Consider the following 13,054-nt stretch of genomic DNA (forward strand, 5'->3'; position numbering starts at 1 on the left):
AAATATTTCTTTTAAGGTTTTGGATTTTGGAACCAACAACATAAAATTCTGCACTGTCCCTCACCTGGACTTCATGCCAGGTTTGACCTCCACCACTTTATCAGAGACGTGGACCACACGGACGGTGACATCACCAGATTCTGGATGACTCTGACGCTTCAGATACTCATTCACTCGTGTCTCCAGGTAGTTACCAAGCTTTGTCTGCGGAAGCCCTGGGATAAAGAGAAAGAAGAGCAGGGAGTTTAAAATAATACAAATATGGCATTTTACAACACAGCATGGCAATTCATTAGTATAAAACAGTACAATACTGACACATAGTGTCACACTCAAGATCTGCCAATATATTTTTTTTATTACTTGGCTCAATGGAATACTTGATTCTGATTGGTTAAGCAAGGCATTCTATAAGCAAATGCAATTTATGAGTATAGCAAAATTGTAAAGCTCTTAAAAGCTCCCACTTACTCTTTGCAGAGTATTTATTCTCCTTCCTTGTTGCATTGGCTTTTTTCAGACAGCCCCCACAAACAAACCTGAATGGATGGGATTAAGACAGAGAGGAATATTTGGAAACAGAAAACTGTGTAACTTGGCTCTATAGATAAAATACGTAATAATAAAAATCATAAAATCAATCATACAGCTGAAAGATTTAAATAGCTTAAAAAGTACTAGATGAAACTAGTAATTACAAAGGACATCAAGTCGTTCTACATCTTCCATGTTTGCATAGATTTTTTAATATGACCAATAAAAATAAAAAATCATTTAAAATGTCTTGCTTAAAACTGACAGTTTTAAACTGCATTTAATAGGATAAAACCCATGCAATGCTCATATAAAATAAAGATAAATAGAAAAAAGACTAACTTCTAAAAGTTTTTAAGCTCTGTTTTGCAGTGAAAAGTGTCAAATAAAAGTGTGCTCAAATAAAACAAGTTTACCCTGACGGCCATATTGTCTCATTGTGCAGAACGCATATCTGATGCATTTTTCGACCACAGTCGGCACATTCCAGCAGTCTGAGGAAGAAGGGTGGAAACAAAGGTCAGATGACGACAACAAATCCAAGCCGTGACTACAAGCAAACTGAAATGAGACAATCAGAGTGAGCAAATATGTGAAAAAGTACACATACAGTTCGGGGTCGAGGGTGTCGTTCTTCTTCCGTTGAAACTGATCTTTATTGATGGACCTGAGGAGAGAAATTGAGAGAGAGAGAGAGAGAGAGAGAGAGAGAAGAGGAGGCCGCCCAATCGAGTGAGTCATGAGAATCAATGAACGAACACTCAACGGTATCAGATACTGAGGAATAACATCACGGCAATAACAATGAAGCAGAAGATGAAAACACAAATGTGTAGACGGGTTACTCACGTTTGAGGCTGGGTTGGATCGTCCCCCAGGGACACATTCTCCCCCTGGATTTCGTTGAAACACTTCTCACAGAAGTGGTACCTGTCAGCAAGAAGCCCATATTTGGGTGAACTAGACCGTTCGCCAAGAGCACAGCCAATCACAGTGAGGGCACGTGGAAGCAGCCACCAATCAGGGCAGGACAGGCCAGGAGACAGGCACACAGGAGAAGGCAGGTTCGTCGCCGGGAGCAGCCAATCATGAAGCAGGGTTTTTGTGTGGGCAGATTGATTGATTGGTTGCGTGTAAATTTCGGAGCGGATGATTGGTCACATCAAAGCAGGCCAATGCAGACATCACAAGCGTTAAAAAAGGAGGGAGAGAAAGGGGGGAGGAGGAGGGCAGAATGAATATTTTAAAAAAGTGTGAGAAACAAAACTGTTATGAGGGACAAAGAGCTAAGTGTTGGACAGGTGGAGGGGTGGGTCAGATGTAGAAGAAGAAAATGAAACTAAAAGAGAGAGAGCAGGAAGCCGAGGCAAAGCACAGACGGGCTCCCTCACGTCCACTGAGCTCCAAAACAACCGTGACGCCCAGAGGAGCGAGGGACAACAATGGACGGAGTGAATGAGAAGAATGAGAACAGGAGCAACAGAGACCCATCATCCTTCCAGTGCATTTTAAAGAGGGTCTCAAGATTCATTACCAAAACAAAATGTGTGACAGATGAACAGTTAGTACACCCTGAAGTTGGCAGCATGAACTCTTGTGAAAAATTAAGTTTGCATTAATAGGTTCCACTGAAACATTTTATAAAAACTGTGGTCTTTGTTGATTTGTAATATATATTTTTAATTATTCTATGGAGTCATTTGTTTATGCAAATGTGTATAATTGTCTTATTTTTATTTATTTATTTTTCTGAAAATGTACTTAATTTTTATTCTCCTCCTTGGGGGTGGTTGGGGGTTTAGGGCTCACTGAGGGTTGTGATTGTTCAATTTTGTGTCCACCCTTAGTAGTTGTTAAAAGAAAAACAGAAAAGTAATGTAGAGATTCATTAATATTGTTGTTTTCTTTGTATATTCCAATAAAAAAAAGCAATTTTTCAGAAATTGACATATTGTACTTTTTGGGTGAATTTCACAAAACATATCCAGGAGACATGATGCCCCAAAAATCAATAATTAAAAAAGGAGGATATTTTGCATAAAGACCATTAAGATCAAATCTTATTTGACATTTGCCTTTTTTATTTGCCTTTTATTTTTAATATATTTTAATAAACAATCCAAATTTAATAATTAAATGTTAATTTACATTTTGATTATTGTTATTAAAAAATAAAAGTTTAAAACAACACAATGTAATTGTTATAAGATAACTTTTTTAATGTTTTACTAAAATATAATAAAAATATATAGCATAACACTATCTTGTTTTATGTTATAACTTTTATTTTTAATAGACTTTTAATTATCAAAATAATAAAATAATTGCATAACACTATCTTGTTTTGTTATAACCTTTTGTTTTTAATACACATTTAAAAATTGTCAAAATAATATAAAATAATGTTGTTAAATTACATTATTTTGATTAATGTCAATGTCATTACTACAACATTAGAAATAAAATGTTATAATATAAAATAATGCAATGTTATGTTATAATATAACTTTTTATTTTCAATGTTTTAATAATAATACAATTTTATTATCATTGGTGATATTGAGACATTGAGATATTTGTTATTTAAATCCACATAAAGACAAATATATACAGTACAGTCCAAAAGTTTGGAACCACTAAGATTTTTAATGTTTTTAAAAGAAGTTTCGTATGCTCACCAAGGCTACATTTATTTAATTAAAAATACAGTAAAAAACAGAAATATTGTGAAATATTATTACAATTTAAAATAACTGTTTTCTATTTGAATATATTTCACAAAGTAATTTATTCCTGTGATGGCAAAGCTGAATTTTCAGCATCATTACTCCAGTCTTCAGTGTCACATGATCCTTCAGAAATCATTCTAATATGCTGATCTGCTGCTCAAGAAACATTTAATGTGTACAATTGTACAAAATATTTGTGTACAATATTTTTTTTCAGGATTATTTGATGAATAGAAAGTTCAAAAGAACAGTGTTTATCTGAAATCTAATCTTTTGTAACATTATAAATGTCTTTACTGCCACTTTTGATTGATTTAATGCATCCTTGCTGAATAAAAGTATTCATTTCTTTAATTTCTTTTCAAAAAAATAAAAATAAAAATTCTTACTGACCCCAAACTTTTGAACGGTAGTGTATAATGCTACAGAAGCTTTGTATTTCAGATAAATGCTGTTCTTTTGAACTTTCTATTCATCAAGGAATCCTGAAAAAAAAAGTACACAACTGTTTTCAACATTGAAAATAATCATAAATGTTTATTGAGCAGCAGATCAGCATATTAGAATGATTTCTGAAGGATCATGTGACACTGAAGACTGGAGTAATGATGCTGAAAATTCAGCTTTGCATCACAGGAATAAATTACTTTGTCAAATATATTTAAATAGTACACAGTTATTTTAAATTGTAATAATTTCACAATATTACTGTTTTTTACTGTATTTTTAATTAAATAAATGTAGCCTTGGTGAGCAGACGAAACTTTTTAAAAACATTAAAAATCTTAGTGGTTCCAAACTTTTGGACTGTACTGTATATATATATAATATTACACTATAGTAGCATTAACATAAGTAGCATTTTTATACAACAAAAGTAAGGACCATATTAACTAATGTAGCCAAATGAATACAAAAGCTTTTCTGTGTTTATACCGAAACCTCGGATTCTGGTGAAAGATGCAGCAAAACTCTTTCACGTCGCCTGGCAAATACTAGCATGATTTAACTCCGTTTAAAATTGGCAATGATTTTCACTAAGACATTAGAGGAAGTGCACTGCAATAGTTTTGGTGCTTCCTTCTTATTAGCACTTGTTTTTTTGTGTGTGTGTGTTCATAGCTACCAACTGAGGTAATCAACACAAATACTTGCCAACACACCTGCCAATACAGTTAACTGTAAGAACATCAACAAAAACCTCAAAACAGAATTAGAGACAAAAATGCAGACCCTCTTTAAAATGGCCATTTAAAATCAGAAAAAGAGCAGAGATGTGAAATGTGGTCTATTTTGCCACCGAAAGTCAAATCAACAGGCCTGAAATTCAACAACACCCTGATGTGGGAAATATGTGCTCACAGCAGAACAGCGCTTACATTTTTACAAAGCACACGAAAACAACTCTTACCAATTTAAAAATACTCACCTGAATTTTATCATACAAATACACAATGTCTATCAAATCTGAATATGTTTGTCTTTAAGTGTTCAGAAAACCAACAGCTTTCATAATACTTTCATAATTTCATTCTACCGCTGGGCTGCTTCACAGCAGCAGTTTTAATGCTGCCAGGCAACATGAAATAGATTTTAGGCTGAAATGCAAATGTGTGATGATATGCCTGATGAGGTCAGTCAATTACCCATCAGGCCACATTCACTATGATATAACTATTCTTATGAATATAATAACTTGCTTGAGTTTGTATGCATAAATATAGACCCAATTTAAGTCGCTTTGAACTTTCAAGTGGTTATTCTTACTCTAATGCAATTTATAACTCAATATTTTAATGGCTACACTGAATAGTATTAAGATAAGGGTGTGAGTGATGGTGTATAGTGTGTGTAATACTGACCTGTTTTGGTAACTGAAGTACGCAGCATCGCGAGGGATAGTACACAGCTGTTTGCCATAGCAGCACAGAGTTTGAGGAGAAAACTCCAACTGAGAGATGGAAAAAGAGGGATAAAGGCATTAAAAGAAAGAAGTGGGGTAGCAATATCCCATTATTTTAGGCCAGATAATGATATTAAAGCAATAAACCACAATCCACCTCACAATGTGACAAAAATCACAACGTACCCATGGTGAAAACACTGTAATAAGTGGTGTAGTGCTTTTGTTCATGGAAATAATAATATGACAAAAGATGACATTTCTTGTTATTTAATAAAATAATAATAATAATAGTATGAATTTATAAAAAATATAACATTTAACATAAATTCAGGGCAAATATTAAATATATTGCTTGCTGGAAGAATTATTATATATTTAATACTACTAATAATAATAGTTCTATTATTAAATAGGTTTGGTATTATATGATAGTATATTATAATTCTTATTAACAAATAAGAACAATAAGTATTTATATTATAATGCATTTTAACACATTTAAGGCAAGTATTAACTAGTGCTTGCTGGAAGAATCATTTTATATTTCATAACAATAATAGTTATTATATTTGGTATTAAATGGTAGTATATTAATATAGTAATAATAATATTTAATTTAACATTTAATGCATTACCATTTTGCTTGCTGGAAGAATTACTGTTAATAATAATAAAAAAAACAATGATATTACTAATGATAGTTATATTAGCAAATATGTTTGATAATATTCTGACTAATGAAAACTGATTGATTGAGCCACGTCTTTTTACAAAATCCATACAAACACAATCCACACAAAAACAAATAATCAAACACAAACCTAAATAAAAGATGTGATGCACAGACACACACACACAGCTCACCTTCCTTCCACAGCAGTACCCCATTTCCTGCATAACGGGGTCTATTTCCTGTTCAAACACCTCAGCCAGTTTGGAGCAGTATTTATACACCCGTGACGTCTTCCTGTTATACAGCCAGGCGTTATTGAACATCAGCCACACGTCGTCCACGTACTGCCAGGGCTCCTGGTACTGACCCGTGTCCAGCTTACGCTTGATAGTGGACAAGTCCATGGGGTTTTTTACTATGTCAAAGTAGTCCTGGAGGACGGAGTCCAGAGCACAGTAAGCAGGATGAAGGATGAAGGCCATCATTGTCACCATCATCATCATCATCATCATCATCATCATCATGAGATGAAATGAAGTTCCAGTCAGAAGGAGCGATGGATGGTGGCCCGGCGGGTTGAGAATCAGGGGGAGAGAAGAGGGTGCAGGGGGACAATGTTGAGCGCTGTAGAAGAGGTTCACATGCACAAACAGAGAAAAACGTAACAGACTCCCACTGCCTCACTCAAATCTGTACCCTATTTCTCTCCTGTTCTCCCATACACACAAACAAAACACACAAATCTTTGGGCCAGCGCCAATGACGGCAGACGAACTGGGATGGGCAAAGATATTATCAGATAGTAGTCTGAAATTCATTCAAAATGTCAAGAAATGCCTGGAAAATTATATTTTGCGTAAAGAAAATTAAGCAAATTTTTAAGACCTGTAAGATTTTTGCATTGTCTTTATTTTCATGGCAATTAAATGACCGTTTAATTGGCTTTATTAAAATCACAAAGGGTTAGTTCACCTAAAAATGCAATGTCTGTCATTTATTACTCACCCTCATGTCGTTCCACACCTGTAAGACCTTCTGTCATCTTCAGAACACAAATTAAGATATTTTTGATGAAATCCGAGAGGTTTCTGAACCACACATGAGCAGCAATGTCATTGCACTTTTCAAGGCCCAGAAAGGTACTAAAGACATTGTTAAAAATGTCAACGCGACTACAGTGGTTCAACCTCAGTCTTCAAATCTTTGTGTGCACAAAAACAGAACAAAAATTACGACTTTATTCAACAATTTCTTCTCCTCCATGTCAGTCTCCAATGCTGTTTACATTGTAGAGACACTGAAGCGCTTCCAGGTTTTACGCCATAATGTCGTCTCACTATTGGCCGGCTTCTGCGTCAGCATTGAAGACTGGCTTTGAAGAGAAGAAATTGTTGAGAAAAGTTATTTTTTGTTTTGTTTTGGTGCACAAAAAGTATTCTTGTCGCTTCATAACATTAAGGTTGAACCACTGTAGTCGTGTGGACTACTTTAACAATGTCTTTAGTATCTTTCTGGGACTTGAAAAATGCAAGGATGTTGCTGCCTATTTGTGTATCAGATACCCTCAGATTTCATCAAAAATATCTTAATTTGTGTTCTGAAGATGAACAAAGGTCTTATGGGTGTGGAACGACATGAGGGTGAATAATTAATGAGAGAATTTTCATTTTTGGGTGAACTAACCCTCCCTCAGCAGTAATGATATATAACTTAAATTGTAAGTATACAATATATAAGTATTAGTAATACATTTATGATGATTTTAAATAATAATAATGATAATAATAATAATAATAATAAATATTATTATTATTATTATTAATTATTATTATAACAATAAATATTTTTATTTTTTAATAATATAGGTACAAAATGAAGAGATTATTTGTGCTTAATTGCCACAATAAAGCTACATTGCAAAAAATAAAAATAACAGTCCTAAAAACAAACTTTATTTACTTTATGCTAAATATAATTTAGCATTTTTCTTTTGATTTTGGGGAGAAATAAGATCCTGGCATTTCTTCACCCTGTAACCATTAGGAATGTATTCATTGCTCTGTCATCATTTTAAGCTTTAAGAAAACATTTACTAATTTTAAATCCAGGTTTGGTGGATTCATTTCACATCTGGAGGACAGCCTGGATGCAAAATGAATCATTTCGCCAAATAAACAGGCTTTCTAGGGTGATGTTGGCAAGGTTAGCGTTTAGGGTACAGTAAGCTGAGGTGAGTACAAGCAGGGTGATATCGTCACAGACACATTCAATTACATCAGCGCAGCTATGAGCGTTTACACCACAAAGCACAGCTGGACTCCCTTCTTTAAAGTCCAACATCACAAATCATCAAAAGACACAGTAAAAATACATTCCTTCAGGTGTCGACCCCATAATATTCAGGTTGTGTGCCATAGAGAGTTGATTTTCTTTAAAACAGACTTATGATGAGTTTTTCAGCACCAAGTTTTACTTTTGGTTCACATCAAAAGTCTAGAGACTGCAGGGTTCCTGTAACCACCAGCAGCATCTGACAGTGCTGCAGTACAATCTATTTAAATATTACAAATTACAGTATTTACAATAGTCACCTGATCTATGCCCACACAACCATACGAGTCCTTTAAACAGATGCAATGGGAACGACACCAATGCCATGACAATCTGAGGCATTTCAAACAAACATACATTAACAAACACTGATCTGAGACCAGTGACGAGAGTGTATAAACCCAGAATCATTATAAGCACTCCAAAGTTACACATGATAATTTAGTTATTTTTTCTTTAGGGTTCCCACACCTTTTGACCAAATAAATGTCTGACTTTTTGAGTCATCTGTGATAACTGGATGAGGATTGTTATAGACATTTTGTTCAAATTTACTTTGCGTTTTTGGGTTTTCGGTGCCGTCAATAAATTACACCCTGCACATTCGGTGGCAGCAGTGGGATGGCTATCAGCAAGATGGCGCCAAAAGTTAAATTTTTAGGTCAAACATCTCTCTTTTTGTTTGTAATGTTTGCTTGTCATACCTAAAGGGTTAGTTCACCCAAAAATTACATTTCTGTCATTAATTACTCTTACGGTCTTACGGGTGTGGAACGACATGAGGGTGAGTAATTAATGACAGAAATTTCATTTTTGGGTGAACTAACCCTTTAAGTGGGGCCAGTGCATCATTTAATCAAATCACTGCTAAAGCAGCAAAATAACCAGAATAGCAGGAAAGTCATTTTCAATCAACTGATCCCATCATGCAACATATGACACTAAACATTTGTGGCCACTTTGCATAAATGTGATGCATTGATCAATCTGTAAATTTTAATCTGCTATGCTGGTTACAGCTAAAAAATATTGGCCATAACTCTGGGGATTGATGGTAAACTTGAGGCTTTTTATGTGGCAAAATGAAACAAATGTGATGGATTAAAGCTCAGGTTAAAAATAATGAATTACATGGAGTTTAAGCAGATGACAGCAAAAAAAACTATACTAAACGAACAAAGAAAATAAGGCCAGCACAGGCTATGGGATCATTCACAGCAGTTTCATTTTGTTGATGGCAAACAACCAGCAAGACTTACTGCCAATTGAAGATTGAAAACGAACTAGTTCAAAGTGCCAGTTCATTTTCACCAAATCATTGATTTATCATTAACTAAAATGTTCTTGTTTCATATCCCAAATCTATATATATCTTAAAACTACATTCCTCAGTTTAAGAAAATTGTGTAAATAAAACAAGCTTAAAGCTTAAGTCTGTAATCTCTGCAGCATTAACATCACCATTGGATTAAAAAAAAAAAAAAAAAAATAGTAGTATTCCCAAAAAAATTAGTAGGTAGTCCCACCCCAAACTCACAGTTGCAGTGTTGGACTGGTCAAAAAAAAGGCTTTTGGTCATCTCAGCACATTCATCTTATATTTTAATGTCAAAAGAACTACAAACATCAGCTTTAAGTTTTTAAATTCTCCTGATGTGCATTGTGTCTAACATAATTTTCTGTCTTTTTTGATGGGATGAAGACATATTGACCGCAAGAACAGATGTTCATAGTCTGTGCTGCCTTATTTTCGCTCTTCTTTTCTGACAGAAACGCTACAGAAGCAAGCTTGCAACGTCTCTCTCACATCCATATACAAAACACACAACAGCAGGCAGAAGAGGAAGAGAGGTAAAAAAAAAAAAAAAAAAAAAAAAAGTAAAGGTAAAAAAAAAAAAAAAAAAAGTAATGAGACTAGAACTGAAAAGTGCTAGGTTGTTTGTAGCATAATGCGTGCCAGCGCAGGCCCTTACCAGGTTAGTTTTGTTACTAGTTCGAATACGTACGGGTATTCCCAGTAACTGGGGGTCCACCGGCTGCCGGAAGGGCAGCGACTCTGGGTCCTGTCTGTACAGAGCTTCCAGAGTGGGCATTAAAGCCTGGCGGAGCTCGTCGGGCTTAAAGACTGATGGAGAGGAAGGAAATGAAGGAAGCAGCAGAGTCAGGAATCAGGTACATATTCATATGAAAATCATGAGTACTGATTTCAAAGCAGTGTTTGTCCTTCATATTAAACTGCGGAAAGGAATATGAACAAGCACCTGCTGATACTAGAACAGAATTAGTAGATTTCATGCAATGAGACCTGATGTTTTTCCTTAGTTTTAACACCATATAAAATGAATTACAAAAGTAATTCTTGGGTCCGTGTACTTTTGCGTCCATTCGTTTTTCCTTTTTTAAACCAGAAATTAAATATGGAAAATGCGAAAATTTCTTTGTTTTTTATTTTAACACTGATGAATAGAATTAGCAGATACAGGCTATTTTTCTTTATGCAAGATTATTATTTTGTGAAAAATAATATAAATGATATACAACCTGTTTCTTAATATGTAAAAATGCTAAATTTAATTTCCAGTGTTTTGCGTCATACACACACAGACGCTAAAGCGCCCTCTAGTGGCTTTTCCTCTGGCGTCAACAGAATGACTCTCTTCAAGAGCCTGCATGTATAAATGAATAAAGGCCAAAACGACATCTACATTACTGTGACTTTTTCGTCTGGCTCAGTTAGGTGTTTTATATTGTTTTCTATTGAGCAATTGATTGGGATTAGGAGTCACTTACTTAGCTATGCCATGCTTTTCAAATTGAAAATATACCAACATTTGTTATGATGACAAAATTATACCTCAATATGTGATTTTCATGAAGACAAAATTCCCATGTCCTTTGCCTCAGTGGAGGTTTGACATGAAATATTTCTCAATTCTCATTGAAAGCAATGCGTTGCGGCCGCGTCGCTGGACATTAACGCTTTACGTGGCTTAATCCTAATAAAACAACAACCAGGGAAAAACTATTTTCTTGTCATCAACAGCATCAAAGGCTAAGACAACGAAGTGGAAGGACAATATTTTTATGTTGAGCGTTTATAATGGTTTTCTGTAAGTGGAAAACGCTGAACGTTGAAAGCGCGTTGTCTTCATATTCGGCCTGACCTGCTTGTCTGCATATCTTTATTGGTCATTTAATATCAGTGTCTTAATGCATTAAGCGTTTTCTTCATACCCGTGTTTTATTTTCAAGGAAAAAGCTTAACGTGTTATTAATTGTGTTCATAGTGGGCTGCTTATAAGGTGTAGTGAATTTGCTCCTCCAATATCACCTACATTAAGCCACATTAAGCATTTTTTACGTGAAGCACTTAGAATGTCCCGCTTCGCTGGACGCGTTTGCCAGCAGTATAGCGTTCTCTGGACCCCACCGTGAGTGAGAATGGGGTGGAAATCAAGTCAATTATTATCATGTTTCAAAGACATGGCTCTCGAAAGTATGGGAGAAACAACAATTTTACAAAAGAAAACTTGTAAATTGACATATCTTCGACTTTAATCTGTCCATTTTTAATTTTGGTTTATAAAGATGCAAAACGTAATAAACAAAAAATCTGAAAAGAAGTCAATATTTATTTTGTGCACATTAAATTTGTGCATTCAGTTTTAATTTAAATTTTGGTATTCACCATAGCATTTAAAAATAAAAACGGTTCGTTTTTTGTTTTTCTTGACGTGGTTAAAAAACGAAAAAGGAATGGACACAAAAGTACACGGACCTTCTTGTATGGTGTTTTTCCTTTTTGTAAGTTGCTTTGGTTAATGAATTTATGCAAATTATATAAGAACGTCTGTAGGATCCTTAAAGGTGAAAGCATATGATTTCTGTGCCACTAGTTTCAGCAAACAGAATAAAAATATATTTTTTTTCCTCAAATAGATTTCTCAAATAGCCCCCTGTATGACAATAAGTCAAGAAACAAAAAGTAACACCCCAAACTCACACCATAGAGCGCAACAGTGCCTGTCCATTTTTTTAAAGACTTTGGATCCAGACGCAAAAGTCTTCATTTAAAAGATATAAGCAATAAACCAAATTAACCAGCTATCACAACATTACTTTGATTTAAAGCAGACAAAAAGACAGGTACAACACTATGCACTTGATGGTTTTAAAGAGGGAAAGAACTACAATCCCATGAAGCATTGTGAATGGCAAATGAACAAACTATTGATTTAAAATTTATATATATATATATATACACGCACACACATTTTATATATATAAATAATGTTATGAAAGCACCACATTTACAGTCCACCTATGGCTTGCATATAGTTTTCTCAGCACATTATACACTATACACATTATTATGCAAGTGACATATCAGTAAGATTTGAGTACAACAAACATTCAGATTTTAGTTTTTCTAATAAAATGTTTGTTTGTTTATTTATCCATGTCTTTTTAGATAACTGGCATCAATCTCAGACAAAATAATTTATATAATCTATGGAAACCCTACTTAGAGGTTGTTCCACATTATTAAGCAAGTCACAGTTCTCATGCAATATGGGGAGGAAGAAAGATCTTTCTGAAGATGAAAAGCATGAAATGGTGCAATGTTGTGCAAAAGGCATGAAAACAACTAATATTGTGTGAAACTGAATGGAGATTATCAAATTATCATAAGATTTGTGAGTGATTTAGAGCACAGCAGAACTTGGTCAGATGGATGGATTTCTGGATGGTTGGTGAATGGCCACCACGTTCCAACAAGACTGCGACGTCAGCAAGGAGCTGACGGGTGATGATTTGGGCTGGAATATTGGGAAGTGAGATGGAAGGTCCCCATGACTTTTGGAAGATATGTGAAGTTCAT

The 13,054-nt window shown here is 34.5% G+C and overlaps 1 protein-coding gene and 1 long non-coding RNA gene across 15 annotated transcripts in view; one reads left to right on the forward strand and one right to left on the reverse strand.

Annotated features, from left to right (window-relative positions):
• The window catches only part of ep300b (E1A binding protein p300 b), a 47,942-nt gene that overhangs the window by 7,679 nt on the left and 27,209 nt on the right, over positions 1-13,054 (reverse strand). For 7 of the 14 annotated variants that reach the window (XM_048199115.1, XM_048199165.1, XM_048199179.1 and 4 more), the window contains exons 17-24: positions 10,146-10,297; positions 6,034-6,273; positions 5,126-5,214; positions 1,384-1,494; positions 1,145-1,201; positions 951-1,028; positions 472-539; positions 65-215 (exon numbers count right to left, since the gene is read on the reverse strand). In XM_048199115.1, coding sequence (XP_048055072.1) covers positions 65-215; positions 472-539; positions 951-1,028; positions 1,145-1,201; positions 1,384-1,494; positions 5,126-5,214; positions 6,034-6,273; positions 10,146-10,297 — 946 coding nt within the window. The remainder of the gene's footprint in view (positions 1-64; positions 216-471; positions 540-950; positions 1,029-1,144; positions 1,202-1,383; positions 1,495-5,125; positions 5,215-6,033; positions 6,274-10,145; positions 10,298-13,054) is intronic. The other 7 variants (XM_048199187.1, XM_048199148.1, XM_048199196.1 and 4 more) reach the window with 3 other exon arrangements.
• LOC125273663 lies at positions 49-1,319 on the forward strand. Its single transcript, XR_007186117.1, has 2 exons — positions 49-186; positions 980-1,319. It is a non-coding gene; the product is annotated as an uncharacterized LOC125273663 (long non-coding RNA).

The sequence above is a fragment of the Megalobrama amblycephala genome, linkage group LG1, assembly GCF_018812025.1.
Source record: "Megalobrama amblycephala isolate DHTTF-2021 linkage group LG1, ASM1881202v1, whole genome shotgun sequence".
Taxonomy (NCBI): domain Eukaryota; kingdom Metazoa; phylum Chordata; class Actinopteri; order Cypriniformes; family Xenocyprididae; genus Megalobrama; species Megalobrama amblycephala.